Source organism: Drosophila teissieri, chromosome 4 (assembly GCF_016746235.2).
Source record: "Drosophila teissieri strain GT53w chromosome 4, Prin_Dtei_1.1, whole genome shotgun sequence".
Lineage (NCBI taxonomy): Eukaryota > Metazoa > Arthropoda > Insecta > Diptera > Drosophilidae > Drosophila > Drosophila teissieri.
In genome coordinates this window covers 1,204,580-1,222,471 of record NC_053033.1, presented here as the reverse complement: position 1 = coordinate 1,222,471, position 17,892 = coordinate 1,204,580, and the positions used below count along the sequence as shown (strand labels likewise).

Sequence of the window (17,892 nt, the reverse complement as noted above, 5' to 3'; positions counted from 1 at the left end):
TTCACTTTCAAATAAAGTAGTTTCTCCTTTTTTAAACAATAAATTTCCTGAATTTTATAAATAACAAAATAAAAAATATCAATTCTCTAGCAATTTGCCTAAAAGATTGGGAGACGACAACGTTTAAATAATCTTATACGTATGAACAAACATCGTTTGCCTAGACTAAAAAGTGATGGATTAATAAAGTGAAAAACAAATTCCAAATTATGCTGTTAACGGCGGTCAGAAAATCTGGAGAGTTGCAAAGCTTTATTGTAATTATAAAAGTAGCGAGCTGGTATTTATGCACAAAATCAAACTATGTTGGACAATAATTGTTATATTAAAGAAATAATGTATTATAGTTAGATAATGAGAAATTAAATGTTGAGTGAACATTACGATACACAAGAAAATGTGCATGAACATATGTTTGTACTTTTGCACATATGGGCAAAGAATAAAGTTTTTATAATGTGCATACACATATTTACATACATACAGATGTACATATTCAATTGATTTCGAACATATAAAAGATGTTTATATGAAAGTTCGTTCATGAATTGCAGTTAACGACTGATAAGAAACTTTAATCTTTAATTAAAAGTTGCTGGAAAGCAAAACGCTGCTCGATAAGCACGCAAAATGACACACTGCGTGATCGGACAGAAAAAATTACAGTTCGAAAGAATGTTACTTCTGTATTGTTCCAGGTTAGTAAATCACCGTAAACGGAAGTCGACGATGTGACTATGAGTGTGGTGCGAAAGAAGAAGACTACTGTTTAGAAGCGAAGAATGTAAAATCAGTAACGATTGTGTGATAAAAACCATTTAATTCGTAACTTTTCGGAAAACCATTTAGTTTAGCAGAAAAACGGCTAAAAAGCTAGATTTACAGCGCCCACAGTTTCTAAAAAAAAACATCCGTTTCGAAATTATGCTCTACGTTCTTGAATTATAGGTATTATATATGGTAAATAAAATCCCCTTAAAGTTTTGGTAAATTCATGATAGATTTCCCCGTGACGGTTTTGGGCGGAATAAGGGGCGTGGCCGAAATGTTTTTGGTATACCGAGAGAACTTGGCAGGAGAAATAAAAGAAAAAAATGCTTTAAACGTGTGGTCGTGATAGCTTTGGGCGCTTTTTTGGCGTAAAAAACGTAAAAATATAACAAAACGAAAAAAATTTAAAACATTTTTAAAAGTGTGGGCATAGCAGTTTTTGGGGTTTGTGTGTGTTAGGGTGGGCATGGCAAGAAGTTTTTTAAAAAATCAATACAAGTTTTACAAGCCTAATAAAATAATTACAAAAATTCGGAAAACAACACTATATATAAAGTTATACATAGTTATATATAGAAAAGTTATATACAATAAAGTTAGTCGATCATGAGAATTTTTTCATAAATACAACAAATCAAAAGTATCGCCACAAAAAAGAAAACATTTTTTCATTTCAGGCCACAAAACGGGCGTCCAACACAAAAAAAAAACGGCAGAACATTTTTGGTGGCAAAACTGTGTTCGAGGGGTTTGGACCATAGTATTCAGGCGGCAAAAAAAAAATAAAATGCAACAGCAGCTACTACAAAACTACATACTTCAATTGAATATGTTTTCGGTTATATAGCGAAAATTTCAAAAAATATAGGATCATCTGCGTGTAGCTGACTATAAACAAACGGATTAAGAGAAATTAAAAAGTAAAACAAAAACTTGGCGCGCTTTTTTTCCCACCCAATATTTTCAAAAACATCAAAATAAACAAGAGAGAACGCTATAGTCGAGTTCCCCGACTAACTGATACCCGTTACTCAGCTAGTGGAAGTGCGAAGGAGAGTCTTTAACACTGACAGTTTTGTTATAGTGGGCGTGGCAAAATGTTTTTTGGCAAATCGATAGAAATTTACAAGTCTAATACAAAACTGAAAAAATATCAAAACTTTTTCCAAAAGTGTGGGCGTGGCAGTTTTAGGTGGTTCGTGGGCGTTAGAGTGGGCGTGGCAAAATGAATCGACAAACTTGCGCTGCGTCTATGTCCCTGGAGTCTGTATGCTTAATCTCAACTTTCACGCTTTTGTAGTTCCTGAGATCTCGACGTTCATACGGACAGACGGCCAGACGGACATGGCCAGATCGATTCGGCTACTGATCCTGATCAAGAATATAACTATATACGTTATATGTTTGGAGATGCTTCCTTCTGCCTGTTACATACTTTTCAACGAATCTAGTATACCCTTTTACTCTACGAGTAACGGGTATAAATATAACCAAATAATTTAACTGAATCTTATTTGCATTTTAAATACTGAATATGGGTCATTTTCATACTAGTAATTTGACTTTATAACAAAAGTCACAAAGTAACAATTAAAACAAAGAATGTCACAAAAAAAATTACATTTAAAAAATAAATATTTCATACTTAATATTTATAAACAAAAAAAAAGGAAACTGTTCATTGCAAAATTGATTTCTTGAAGCACTAAGTGTGGACATAAGCACCGCAAAATCATTGTGTTTTTATATTTTTCAGACGCCGCAAGAGTATTCACTCTAATGACAATTAGGGTTGTTAATATATCAAAATATCAATATATCGATATTTTTCCTGAAAATGATATATTTATATCGTGATATTTTTTTTGAACAAATATCGATATTGCGACATATTTTATTGCTTTTGTAGTTCCTGAGATCTCGACTTCATACGGACACGGCCATATCGACTCGGCTATTGATCCTGATTAAGAATATATATACTTTCTATGGTCGGAAACACTTCCTTCTGCCTGTTACATATTTTTCAACGAATCTAGTATACCCCTTTACTCTACAAGTAACGGGTATTTTATTTGTGTATTATTTTATTTATTGTGGTAAAAAAAATTGTATTTGAAAAAAAAATTATCAAATATGTCGATATTTTGTTGTGATATTTTAAATATTATCATCATTTTGTTTTGATAAATATCACGACATCCCTAATGACAATTATTCTAATAAAATGAAGGGCATATTTTGTAGTTTTCACAATGCATGAGCATACGTGTGCACCAACACAGTGGTCAGCTGTCGCTGTATGCGTACAGGAGAGCTGCTGGCTCTAGAGCTCTCAGTTTCAGTAGCCGAGTCGATCTGGCTATGTCCGTCTTCCCATCTGTCCGTGTGAACGTCGAAATTTCAGGAACTATAAAAGCTAGAATGTTGAAAGTTTGTCGGCCCGTGTTGCCACGCCCACTTTAACGTAAAAAAACCGCCCAAAACTGCCACACCCACACTTTTAAAAAGGTTTAGATATTTTTTCATTAGTCTTGTAAGCTTCTATTGATTAGCCGAATCGCCCACCTTAACGCCCATAAACCGCCCAAAACTTCCACTTCCACGCCCAAAACTTCTGAAAAATGTTTTGATATTTTTTCACATTTTTGTTAGTCTTATAAATATCTTTCGATTTGCCAAATAACTTTTTACACGACCGCACTAGCGCCCACAAACCGCCAAAAACTGTCAGTGTTTGAAGTCTCTCCTTCGCACTTCCACTAGCTGAGTAACGGGTATCAGATAGTGGGGGAACTCGACTATAGCGTTCTCTCTTGTTTTACATTACTATGTCCATTATTACAGTTTAGTTCATAATAGTTATGTATTTTGGCTTATCCTGTAAAATCTTGTATGAAATCATATTTCATTGTTAAATTCTATTAATATTTATATATATATACAATCGATCTAAAAATATGTGCACTTAATGTTTAAGTATATATACGGAAAGGAGGACGGACACCAACTCTGCTAATTTTCGTGTTTAAGAATTAGCATATAATCATATGAAGTTTTCATTTAAGCATACATCAATACCTTGACCAGAATTCATCCTCATATACATAACTTATTAAAAGACTAATGCACATGGTTATGCTTAATCTCAGGGAAGGAAATGCCCAGCAAGTCGCACAACGTGCCATTAATTTTTTTCTTACGTTAATAAATAATCAAGTTGTTTCGATTTTAAATTTAAACTGAATAGTTTTTATAAGCTCCAAAACGCTTCCTTCTTTTTCCATCCTAAGCTGAAGCCATCGTATTTTACGTCATACAAGCAAATTCCCTTTTGGATTCATGTAGACCTCATTTACTGTTAAATAACCGCCTTTAAAAAGTAAAAGGACTTTTTCAAGCAATTCTTCCGTGGGAATCAAATTTATTACGGACGAAAAATAAAACCAAAAAAAATAAACAAAATGGAACGCTATAGTCGAGTTCCCCGACTATCTGATACCCGTTACTCATGTAGTAAAAGTGCGAAGGAGAGACTTCAAACACTGACAGTTTTTGTCGGTTTGTGGGCGCTACAGTGGGCGTGTAAAAAGTTATTTGGCAAATCGAAAGATATTTAAAATACTAATATAAAATAAAAATATATCAAAATATCTAGTTCCTTAAATCTGGACGTTCATACGGACGGACAGACAGGCGGAAAGACGGACAGACATGGCCAGATAGACTCCGCTATTGATCCTGATCAAGAATATATATACTTTATGGTCGGAAACGCTTCCTTCTGCGTGTTACATACTTTTCAACGAATCTAGTATACCCTTTTACTCTACGAATAACGGGTTTATTGATGTATCCTGTTTTGTTAAGTTTTAAGACCCCTTTAAAAGTACATACGTGTCCGATTATTTGGTGAAGTCACTGTACCTACAATAAAAACCAGACTTAATACGTTTTTCTCACTTGGGATTCGTTAGTTTCTTAGAATTAGATGTCTCTTACTAATGAGTTGTTTCTAGGAAATGTTGCGCAGCCTCTATAGACTCTAAATTCCTTTACGAACTGTGATGTATACCTTATATGGTCGCAAATGTTTTTTTTTACTGGGATAGTGACGTTGTCAAGCTTAACCTTAGGAAGGTTCCGTCTCAAGGGTTCTCAATGTGAAGTTGCAGTGTTGGGACTTTACTCCATCTATAGAAATGTTCCATCTGTTTGGCCACTTTCTGTACGACTCCAGAAATTCTAGGTTCTTGACGCTTCGATTCGACAGGATGAGTTCGCGAGGAAGGCAATGTCGTCAGTGGAGGTTTACAGAAGTGTCCCCAGTTCATTAAAACACGGCAGATCTAAAGTGAACAGGGTATAACTCGGGACGCATGACACTTCCCTGAGGACCGGTCCGGAGTAGGGATTTCAACTTATAAAGTAATCTATCATGCCACGGTCAAAAGCGTCCTTACCATCAAGATAAACAGCACTGTATTTAAAGGACCTTTATGTTTTATGTCGTAATATTAAAAAAATTTATCGATGATATTTTTTTATCAAAACAAAATGATAATATTTATAACATCACAAAAAAATATCGATATTTTTGATTTTTTTGTTTCTCAAGGTCTAAGTATGACGGAATACAATAAAATGAATTCAATAAATACAATAAATAAATCAATAAATTCAATGAATACAATAAAATACAATTCAAATGTTTCCATCATTATAATGAATTATTAGATTTATGTGGCTTTACAGGCTCGCTCTTGGCGATTCTCAATGAGTGTACTTAAGTGATGGAGAGTGTGTGATAAGCCATTATCCTTATATTCAAAGCAGATGATTAGGCTTGGCTAATATATTCAGCTCATTTAATTTCCCCATTAGGGGCAGGGCTCTCCTCTGCGCTTCTTAAGTGGCGAGAATAATCCGCAGATGCTGTCCCAATGCTTGATTAACTCAATGAAATCCTCAATGAGAACCAACTGGGTGCTAGTGCACTCCCCCAGTCGTGTGCTCCTGTGTGTGTGTGTGTGTGTGTGCGTGTGCATGCCTTAAATTTCCTTTCGCCATCAGCTTTTTCAATGCTATTTCCCATTGGGGAATCGTTTCGGCCGTGGGCCGCACACAAAGCCGCGCTTGAACAATAGAAATATCTGGCTTTGTGTTTATAGCAAAACTTGCGGGATATGTCGGCGGGCATTCCATTATGAATATAATGAAAAGGGTAATAAAATAATTTCGCCATCTTAAAATAGTTCTTTATATGTGTAAGTCGTCTGATATTTTATCTAAGAAAGTGCGCCGTTCTCGGCGATTGTCAGGGTGTATACTTAAGGTGCTGAAATTTTATAAAATAATTAAGTGTTTTCGTACATCTTAAAATAGTGCGTTATATGTGTATAAGTCGTCTGATACTTAATTTAAGAAAGAGCGCCGTTCTCGGCGATTCTCAAGGTGTATACTTAAGGTGCAGAAATTTAATAAAATAATTAAATGTTTTCGTACATCTTAAAATAGTGCGTTATATGTGTAAAAATCGTCTGATACTTTTTCTAAGAAGGACAGCCGTTCTCGGCGACTCTCAAGGTGTAGTGGCGGAACTTTTCCCCACAATAAAAATATAAAAGTTTCTTATTAATTTCATATTTCTTATTTAAATTCATGGATATTCTATTTCTAATTCAGATGAAAATACGTTATGTTTATATAAATTTCATATATTAATGTTACCAGTACTTAGAATTAGGTGATTTTAGAAAGGCTCGGTGTGTTATATGTTTGTCTGTCATTCGGCTTCGTGCGTCACAGACTACACATTTTGCGAAAACATCATAATGCTCATTCTTAAGCTGCGAAGACAAGTTTGAAAAGTTTCCACTTGTTTCGGTCGCAGAGTTTGCACTTTGCGATCCCGTTTTTTATATCAGTGTAATTGGATTTTTTGTTAATTTTAAACCGTGCACTTTTACTCGGTATCGCTTTGGAAATCAGAGTGAACGAAGGAAAATATCAAAAAAAAAATTTTCTTAATATCGATAATTGGTAAAAAAAAAATATCATGATATATGTAAATATATCATATTCAGGAAAAAATTCGATATATTCCTATTTTGATATATTATCAACCACCCTAGCTTAAAGGCATTCAAGATGTGCTGAACAACTCTTGCCCATGATGATGCCTAAGCCAAACTGGAGGTCGGAAATGACACGCTTCTTACTTTCATTATTCCACGAAAAAATTTTCTTTTGAATACGTTAGAGAATTTTGGTATCAAGCATATATCGGTCGCAATTTTGCATTTTTTTTTCAACAGATTGAAACGACTCATATAACGCCCAAACAGAGACTTCCATACTTTTGAATAGTTGAGATTAAGCATTTAGATTGCAGAGACAGACGCAACGCAAGTTGGCTTCCGGTACTTGCCACTTCCACACTAACGCCTTCTTTTGAGCACGCCCACGCTTTAAAATTTTTTTTTATTTTAGCATTTTGCCAAAATTTTTGTACCAAAAACATTTTGACGACGCACACTCTAACGCCCGCAAACCGCGTAAAGCGGCCACGCCCATTGTTTTGAGAAATTCTTATGTGTATCGATACATCACAAAGATTTTAGCCATGCAAACTTAAGTATTAGAAAAAATTTTGAATGTGGTGCAATACCCATCCCGCGGTATAACCACTTCATTTTAATGATGGTCAATTCCAATTTCGCATACTCTAACGCCCGCAAATTGCGAAAAGCGGTCATGCCCACTGGGGCATTGGAATAATATTTCTGTAATTGCAAAACTACACAAGACGTCAAAGGTGTAGCTTCTGAACTTAGACAAATTTATTGTCAACTTTTAGCGATAAGCGAATATGAAAAATTTACAATGACACAATGTTTAAATTGACAGTCTTGTTTTTGTACATTCATAAGAGACCCGATAAACAATATAGTCGTCCCACATACTATATGGGTGAACTCTCAACAATAGGGTCACAATAAACACAATAGACTCCAATGAAATTCATTAAAGGAACTTGTTTTTCGACCTGAGAACTAATCTAAATTATAAATCATGGAGTTCTGGTTTTCATTAGCAAATTTAATATTTAAAATAATTGAACTTTTCGTAGGTCATGTGCTTTTGTAGAAGTTGCGGCCTGTTTACACTTGGGCTGCGTCTTGCGTTTTGCCAAAACGCATGTTATTTTCATTAAGCAGCTATTCCTTAGATACATTTTGATATATTTTTTCTTTCTTATTGGTTATTTCGTTGTTAATTTCTGATAATTCTTCAACCCAATCATTCTGTTGGTTGTAAATAAGAAACGCAGTAACGCAAACTAAACACTTTTCTCCTTTATTTTCGATATCTCGCGTGAGTGTGTCTAAGCCCTCGTTTGCTTTAGAGATATAGCGACTGTGCGAAGTGAGTATTACAAATTTAGTAAATTTCAATACAGGCCGGGGCGTCATAAGTGAAGGTCACATTGCTGCCCTTTATAAATTCGATAAGCGATAGTTTTATCGCCACCTAGTATAAAAAGGTCAATAATATTACAAAAATAATTGCTTATAAACGTACGTTGATAAATACGTGAGTGCACGTTCAATACAAACCAATTTTTAAACGAACACCTGTATGATGTTTGTGTAGTTTCATTAGTACTAAATAATCAACATATTTACTTAAAATTGAACGACTATTTCAATGTTTTAGGTTTAACTTAAACCCATGTTTTTTCTTTTTGTTTTAGGAAAATTTAATTTTTTTAAAATTTGATGGAGTCAGTGGCCCAGCAAATTAGAGAGATGTCGCTTTCAAAAGACGAAATATTAAAAAACTCACCGCCTGTATGTATTGGACATGGAAAAGTGGCAGAGTTGATCGGCAAGATAAGTCAAAAGCAAAATGAATCTATATACAGGAGATCGGATATACCTCCTAAGCTGCCGATAAAATATAATGAAATGCCTCAGGTACCTACCTTAGTATACCCAATTTACATTATGGTATTCCTGATCCTTGAGTCTTCAACTTTAAAAGCCCGTTATTGTACCGTTTTTGAGGGTATTTTTATTTTTCTGTTCCTGTAAAATAGCATATCTATGTACATATGTACAAATTTTTATTAAAAATTTGGTGGACTATGAACGACCATATAAGCCTACCCTTTCCATGACAGAAATCAAATAGGAGAGAATGCTATAGTCGAGTTCCTTGACTATCAGATACCTGTTACTCAGCTAGTGGGAGTGCGATCGAAAAATTTCAACATTCTTTTTGGGAAAACCACAAATTTTAGAAGTGTGGGCGTGGGAGTTATGGGCAGCTTTTGGGCGCTAGAGTAGGCGTTTCCAAAATTGTAGAGTATTAAAACAATTTGAAAAAACAAATAATAAAATAAAAATTGTTCAAAACTGCGGGCGTAGTAGTTATGTGCATCTGTCTTTGGAATCGACATACCTAATCTTTTATATATCCTAGGATCGTTAATTCGTCCGTCCGTATGCACAGCTGCGAAAAATAAAATAGCACCACTTGCACCAATAAAAGTGCCCTACCTACAATTTAGGGTTTAAAAGTAGCTGAAATACCTGTTTAGAAAGGTTAAACAATTCACTTATTATAAAAAAAAAATAACTACACTTGTTCAATTTATTCTTATCTTAAAACCGACAAAATTAGGCGAAAAATATAATAGCACAATGATGAAATGCATAAATTTTAAATTTTAAACTCGATTGTTAAAAATTCACTAATAACAAATTTTTGCGTATTAAAACTACACCCATCCCACTAATATAATATTTGGTAGTGTGTCCATTATTACCAATAACAGGTGCGCAAAGTTTTGGCATGGTATCAACCATGACCTGGCACTGTTTTAGGGATATTTTGCTCCAGGACTCCTTAATGGCAGCCGGAAGGTATTCGTTGTTAGTTTGCTTTGAAGCTACAACTGCTTTTCTCATATCCGACCAGGGATTTTCCATGGGATTACGGCCTGGGGACTGTGCAGGCTACTCCAAAATGGGAACACATTTATTTTGCAACCAATCCTTGGCTTTCCTACTGGTGTACTTGGGGTCATAGTCTTGTTAGAAGACGCATTATAGCGGCATATCGTGTTCGGCAATGTAGCATCACCGTCAATTCTTTCTACTGTGTAATTTGGCGTTCTTAGGGCTCCTTACATACGATCGAGGTCCATTGCCACCAAAAATAACAACCTTGCTCTCATCTGACCATACAATTTTCCTCCTGTTCCTGTTTTTCGCATGGCCAATTTAAATGTTCCTTGGCGAATTTAATGAGCTGGGACTTTCTTTGGTCTACAGCTTTTTAAACCATGTTTTCTTAGACATGTGTGAACTGTTTGCACTGTTGCGGATATTTTGAGATCCTTTTTCAGTTCGGTAGCAGCTTTAAATGGATCCTTCTTGCTCTCGCGCAATGGCCTTTTGAAGTGATGGCTGCCCAGTGATTGTTTTCTTTTACGTGTTTCGGGCTTCTCGTTGTAGGTGATTGCATTTCGTATCATTTTATTCGAACATTGAAGGATTCGACCAATATTTCTGTATGATTATTCTTCAAAAATTAGTTTTTTGATCATGTTACGTTAATCTGAAGTGCAATGCCATGTGCTCCATGTCCTATTTTAATATTTTTTTAAGGTACGTTTCTAAAATAATGTTGGAAATAGGAATACAAATTTAAAGCTTTATAACCATGTGTTTTTACCAAAACAAACCTCCGACAAGTATTGAATATTTGAAAAAATAGATATTGGTGCTATTTATTTTTCGCCTCATTTTCGACCTTGTATTATACAAAAAATTATAAAACATAAAGGTATGGCGTATTCGGATCAGGAAAATCCTAATACCTCTTGTCGAGATCTCAGGAACTTTAAAAACTAAAAAGATATTTGGCATGCAGACACCAGAGATTAATGAACAATGTTGCCATTCCCACAAGTCTCATAAAACTGGCACAATTTTATATATACACTTTTATCATACAATTTTTTGCCACGCCCACTATAAAGCCCAAAAACTGCCACGCCCACACTTTAAATAAAATTAAAATTTTTTTGTTTATTATATTATTATTTTCCCCAATATTCCTGAAAATGTTAAAATTGTTCTTTCTACTAGGACTAGGACTCTTTCTACTTGACTATTCCATCTTTTCTTCTTTGAAAATAGGAGGTTCTTTCTTATGAACTGTGTAAATTAAATGTTTATTTATTACAGGTTCCATCAAGCCGACAGGTTTCGTGTTCGCGGGAACCACTTTATTCACAACCACTGATCGGAGTCGAGAAAACAATAAGTGTGCATATGCCTTTTAGAAAGGTCACCTCTGAATTTGGAATTGCTGATACTGAAATAAACAGAAAATCAACTTTGGATAATCCAGCAATACTGGAACAGCAATTAGAAGCCCTGGCTTACCACAAACTTCAAATGGAAAAAAAGGGTCTTTTGGGAGTACCAGCTAAACCAACACAATCTCTCAACAGCTTTTCAGAGCCACTTTCAAAGACTTTGAGCAAAAGCTTAATATATTGTAATTTAGATTCTGTACACAAAAGTGAAAAAAGATCAGAACTATTAACAGAGGAAACTCAGATAACTGCAAGTACATATGCAAATGTTCATGAAGCCGGTATGTGTATGTAAAGCTTATATAAAAAATGTATAATATTTATTTTAATATAATTTAGATGTGAAAGCAAAGGGGTCGTCTCATAGCTCAACGCAAAAGATGATATCCGTCTGCACTAACTTTATTTCAAACAACGAAATAGATGACTTACCGCCACCTCCTAGTCCAGAGAGCGCTGTGAGTTCTTCATACAGCGAGCTTCGGCGCGCCACTTCGGAATTTAACAAACCAATTGATTATTTGCAAAATGTCCAGACATCGAATTCTTCTTTGCAAATATATGCAAACCAATATGCGTTGCAGCATGATGCCATTAGCAAGGTATAAATATCTTAAATGTTTTATTTTACAGCATGTTTCTGCCTAGGTGTCTAGTTATATGTATGAGGCGGTTCCGCATAACAAACTAAATACCGCAAAAATTCGATCGATTAACGTACTTCTGATTTCTTTTCGAATGGCTTCAGTTCAAAAGCACAAGATAGGATAGTGGTAAAACTAGTGCTACAAACAAGAACAATAGATGGCACAAACAAAATTTGTTTTTGAACACCTGCATTGACGTGCATCAGGATCAACCACATTTTTTGGGCCTATCAATGTATTTAAATAAAAATCTAATTTTGCAACTCAGTGTTATTATGAAACAATCGCCTCTTAACAAAGTAAAAAACAAGTGACGATCGTACCTTTTACATGCAACAGTTGATATATGACTTGTATTGAACAGTTATTTGGAAAAAAAATGTTGTCCTTTTCTTTGTGTATATATAGTAGTCACCTTAGCACACTCTTCTGGCGGCCTTCATCACTAGGAACTACGCCGTCCTCAGTAATGAATTCCAACCCATTTGTTTTATAGATTTTTAGATTATATCACCGTTATAAGACAGTCTTCCGATTTTTATAAAAAAAAAACATAATTCTGAATTTAATAAATTGTATATCCTATAATAGAAGGCTAAAACTATTGACGGCACTCACTGCTTGAATAACGAGCATCACGCACCGAGAGTAAGGTGCGCAAGGAGACTACATAGATCCGTACAATTTAAAATCTGATGGATCTAATGGTCGGATAAGAACCATGTATATTTTGAAACTCCAAACTAAGATTTTTCACAAGAAGATATCCGTTCGACCTCTAAAATATAAATTTTCTAAAAACTGGTAGACCAAAAGGAAAACTTTTTCGCTTTTTTTGCGATCTCGAGAATTATAAAAGTTTAGGTTCACCATGCATATTCTGGCGGCGGACTCGTAGATTAGATAAATTGCAAGATAAATATAATGAAAAAAAAAAATAATATAATTGCGTCCGAGGTTGCAGCGGTCAAACGTGCAGGCTGGCAAGGGCAGGGCAGATCGACTCGGCTGATGTTCTTAACAAAAAAATATATATGTTATACTTTCGAAAACACATCCTGTTACATACTTTTCATAGAATCTATTATCCCCTTTTGCTCCACAAGTAACGATTATAATATCCATATATTTGTTTGTATTGTTTAATAATATTAATTTAAATAATGCATAATATTTTTTGTTATTTACAGAACTCTTCAACATATGATTCAATATATGAACCTATAAACCCGCGACCCTCTGCAGATATGTTTCCTCGTGAAAGTTGTAATATGTATAATTCATACGTCAATGATAATATTCCAAGCATTTCCAATGAATTAAATGTTTTAAATTCGATCGAAGCGAACAAAACACTATACATACATGGTAATGCTAAAAATAAATTTTATAAAGGGAGCACTGTTCATAGAAATGATAGGGAAGGTCTAAAAAACTACATTTCAATACCCACGGATCCAGTTCAAGAATTAGAAAACTACGGTAAGTTAACTGAATAAAATAAATTCCATTAAAATGTGTATTTTCATACAGGTAGGTGTGTCAAATGCAATTCACGTGTACTTGGAGAAAGTAGTGGATGTACAGCAATGGATCAAATATACCATATATCTTGCTTCACATGTACGGATTGCCAAATTAACTTACAGGGAAAACCATTCTATGCACTAGACGGCAAACCTTATTGCGAATATGATTATTTACAAACACTGGAAAAATGCTCTGTTTGCATGAAACCTATTTTAGAGAGAATTCTTAGAGCTACTGGAAAACCATATCATCCGCAATGTTTTACATGTGTCGTATGCGGAAAAAGCTTAGATGGGCTATTATTTACAGTTGATGCTACTAATCAAAACTATTGCATAACAGATTTTCATAAGTAAGTTACGTAACTTATCAGCATAGTCGATTGACTAATTTATTTGTATTCATAGAAAATTTGCACCTCGTTGTTGTGTCTGCAAGCAACCAATTATGCCATTTCCAGGACAAGAAGAAACGATCAGGGTAGTGGCCCTAGATCACAGTTTTCACCTAGAATGTTATAAGTGTGAGGTAAACAAAAAATAGATTTGATTATCAAAAAAATATCCTTTTTTTTTTTGTTGTAATAGGACTGCGGGCTTTTACTGTCATCTGAAGCTGAGGGCCGCGGATGTTATCCCCTGGATGATCACGTTCTATGTAAAAGCTGCAATGCACAACGAGTTCAGGCTTTAACGAAGCGCATGACTTCAGAACATTAAATTGAGTGCTCATTTTATATATTTCTGAAAATAACTGAACCAGTTTTGTGACAATATATAATTTGTTTATTCAATAATAATCGAAGGACTATATATTATAGCTGCCATACCCTTCGGCAAATTAATGGAAAATAATAGAAAAGACAGTTTTATTTTTATCGTTAAATGTTCTAATTACTGTGGTCGACAGTCCACTTAGTGAAAAGGGCACAGGAGCGCGACTACTATATATATATATATGTATATGTATATATATATATATGTATATGTATATATATATATATATACATATATATATATATACATATGTATATATATACATATATATATATATATATATATATACACAAATAAATTACAATTTGCTGTAGAGTTGTTCGATTATAACCGAACACTTTCTATGATTGCCAAACGAGTTTTGTCTAAAAAAAAAAAAACATACAATCGCTAAAATAAATAAAAGGAGTTTTTTTATATATATATATATATACCCAAATAACCGTACACTTTGGGGGCTAGAGGTTTGTGCTAAAAATACTTTCTATGATTGCCAAACGAGTTTTGTCTAAAACAAAAAAAAACATACAATCGCTAAAATAAATAAAAGGAGTTTTCGTTTTTTTACTTCTTGTATATTTTTAATGGTTTCATGCCCCTAAAATAGTGTTAGGGTAACCTCATACAAAAATAAGTGTTCAAAAAGGATTAGTTTTTTTGAATTGGGTGTTAGAATCGCATGCTTAACTTTCTAGCTTTAATAGTTCCAGAGACCTCGAACTCATTATTAGTATCCTAACTCTTAAGGTGCACCTAAGTCAAATAAAATATTTTGGCATTTAAACGATTACGTCCTACTTTAAGATTTTCAGCGTGTTATGGGTCCCACAAAGTATCCACCTTAGTCCACTACCTTTTACCTTATGTATTCGAAAAATAGCATTAAAATCAAAGACTATCTTGTTTTTACCTCGTTAAGAGGTGTTTTTTAAAGGAAAACAAGAGAGAACGCTATAGTCGAGTTCCCCGGCGTGTGGGCGTGGCAGAACAAACAATGCGTTACCTTTAAATTGGTGTATTACTCGTTAGTACTGCACGGACAACTAAAGAACATTTAAATTTTTCGTGTATATATGGTGCGCTTTGTTCGCTGTAATATATTTCTTGTCAGGATCATTAGCCAATTCCTTCTATGAACGTCAAGATGTAGGGAACTATAAAAGCGCCCAAATATGTCACGCTGACACTTTTGAACATATTTTTGATGTTTTAAAATTTTATTTTTTTCCTTAAAATTTCGATCTATGTATATGTCACTGTAACGCCGCACTTTAAAAAATTATTTTTAATTTAACTTGAATGTATTATTTGTGTTGCCAAATTAATTGTATATATAATTTCCCCCTAAAGCGTTTTGACTCATTTTGTATAAATAATTTCATAAAATGTAAGAGAGATGTACTGGCATCAGGAACACTGAACACCAAATGAGGGCAAATATTGGGATATTCATTTGACCAAGGATTTGCAATGCCGGTTGCCATTTATATTATATTATATTCTTGAAGGACCTAATATTTTTATTTCACTTACGCGTGGAAATTGAATATTGCGTTGGGTATGTACTGGAATATTTTAGATGCCGTTGTTATATGAATTGAGGTTCGAAAACCAAACTGTATGTAACCATACTAAAGAAACGTCCAGAAAAATCCAGAAACCCGGCAATTTAATGAGATGAAAAAGCGATGTTAATGCACTTAATCAAATGATGAATTAACAAAATCATTATTGTTTCATTTATGCCGAGTGCGAGGCCGACGTTCTCAGTCGGCGAGCGCATAGCATCGAAAGAAACATCAAATTTGTAACATGCAAAGAAAAATTGTGTGGGTAAGAGGGACGGGGACGAGCAAAAGGAAAATAACAATAAGAGAACGAAATAAATTAACGAATTCTTTTTAAAGGCACGCGGCCTATTTCGCGGAGTTACTTGCGATTAGATTTTTTGAGAAGCAGACGCGATTTATTGAATACTATTTTCTAAGAAAATGGTAAGTAAATTCTTAAAAATTAAATTTTTATTCATATTCGAATTTAATTTAATAATTATTCCCGGTAATGGATCCATTTCATAAGCATAATTTTATTATTTTAAGGTTCGTTGAAAAGGCAGGCCCATACTCCGTAAGACAAGAAGACGTACAAGACGTACTTTTAAATCCTATGCATAATTTAGTCAAAGTCAAATTAAATAACAAAAAAAATTGTATTATTGTATTAGGACAAGAAAAAATTCCTTAAGATTTGATGAAAAGTTCATGGAAATTTGTTCTCAAAATAGCGTTGAAAAAGCGAAGAATATGGCGACAGGTAAATACCTGTTGAAATGCGCCTTAGCAGTGTTTATGTGATATTTTTTAAAGTAATTATTTCCTAGGACAAGACAATAATAAAATGTTTTCATGCAAATTATGCGGTGATTAAGCGCTCGTAATTTTGACTATTTGGTGATACATCGGTGAAAAATCGGTGGATAGAAACTGCAATGTGCTTCAGAACTTTACCACAAGTGTTTTATACTTTTTTACTTAAATTTAACATAACTTAAAACAGAAATATATCATAAATAAAAACAGGAATACAGTTCGAAATCTCATCTTTCAAAACACGTGCAATTATCTAGGGATGGTTTACAAAAAAAAAATTCAAAAGATTTCACGCTTTTAAATATAAAATGCATAATGGATAAAAAAGTTTTACTGAAAATTTGGCAATTGGCAACGAAGTGGGCTTTGTTTTGGTTTCTTGGAAACCATATGTAACTAACATTCGAACAACGACAAGAATGGTAGCGCTAGCTGCGGTAAACCGAATCTTAATCCCCTGCCGTAAATATATATTTGAAAAGAAAACGTATGTGTACTGCAACAATTTATGACCAAAGACATCGAAATATTTTTAAATATTTTACGATTTCAATCAAAACTAAAAACGAAACTATTTTGTTGCTGTACACCAACAATTACATATTATTTAAAACAACGAAGTAATGAGTTTTACTTTTCCGGCAGTTTCTATATAATTTTCTCGTCCTTTTTTATTTAAAACCAAGTGCATATACATCTTTTTTTCGATTAATCCCATGACAACTATTTGATATAGTGGTATGATCCGACCCAATGAAAATAACAAATTTGCTTACTTCTACCTTCCCCGCACTCCTACTAGCCGGTTAACAGGTACATATCTCATAATCCACATTGAATATAGTGATTTAGATTGCTTTGGGCAATTCTGCTCAGTTTCATACAGGATTTTATTAAAAAGGTCCTGTATCGCTTTATTGTGTATTGTGTATTGCATTCAAATTAATCTTTTAATGCGGTTGTACGTGGTTTTCCGTTAAAAAATAACAAGATAGATGTTTTTGGTAGAAATGGAAAATAATTATTTATATTACAATTATTTATATACAAAAAAATATCCAAACTCTGTTTAAAAGTGTGGACGTGGCAGTTTTGGTCGCTTTTTATTTATATTACAATTATTTATATACAAAAAAATATCCAAACTCTTTTTAAAAGTGTGGACGTGGCAGTTTGTCGCTTTTTAGGAGCTAGTTAGCCACGCTCTGCACTGCGTCTATGTCTCTCGAACATGAATGCTTAATCTTAACTTTCTAGTTTTTTATAAATAGTTTCTCAGATCGAGGCGTTCTTACAGATAGATGGACGCACACGCGGACGAGATAGAATCGGATAGTGATCCGAATCAAGATGGCACGTGCTCATCATCGCAATGGTTTGGAGTTGTATCCAACTCCACCGCGCGC

At 34.0% G+C, this 17,892-nt stretch overlaps 1 protein-coding gene and 1 long non-coding RNA gene across 6 annotated transcripts; both read left to right on the top strand.

Moving 5' to 3' along the window:
- Window positions 1-716: 716 nt before the first annotated feature.
- On the top strand, window positions 717-2,279 carry LOC122622894. Of its 2 annotated transcripts, none has more exons than XR_006326356.1 (2): window positions 717-948; window positions 2,072-2,279. It is a non-coding gene; the product is annotated as an uncharacterized LOC122622894 (long non-coding RNA). The 2 variants fall into 2 exon arrangements; XR_006326357.1 differs by having other exon boundaries at window positions 717-960.
- A 5,959-nt stretch (window positions 2,280-8,238) lies between these two features.
- LOC122622893 (LIM domain-containing protein C4F6.12) lies at window positions 8,239-14,160 on the top strand. Of its 4 annotated transcripts, none has more exons than XM_043801549.1 (8): window positions 8,239-8,351; window positions 8,528-8,750; window positions 11,031-11,445; window positions 11,504-11,766; window positions 13,002-13,293; window positions 13,345-13,693; window positions 13,749-13,869; window positions 13,929-14,160. In XM_043801549.1, exons 2-8 carry the CDS (start codon window positions 8,553-8,555, stop codon window positions 14,058-14,060), a joined length of 1,770 nt encoding a protein of 589 aa, XP_043657484.1. In that variant the 5' UTR covers window positions 8,239-8,351; window positions 8,528-8,552; the 3' UTR covers window positions 14,061-14,160. The 4 variants fall into 4 exon arrangements, with proteins under 4 accessions (XP_043657484.1, XP_043657485.1, XP_043657486.1 ...); XM_043801550.1 differs by having other exon boundaries at window positions 8,247-8,367; XM_043801551.1 differs by having other exon boundaries at window positions 8,301-8,317.
- Window positions 14,161-17,892: the final 3,732 nt, after the last annotated feature.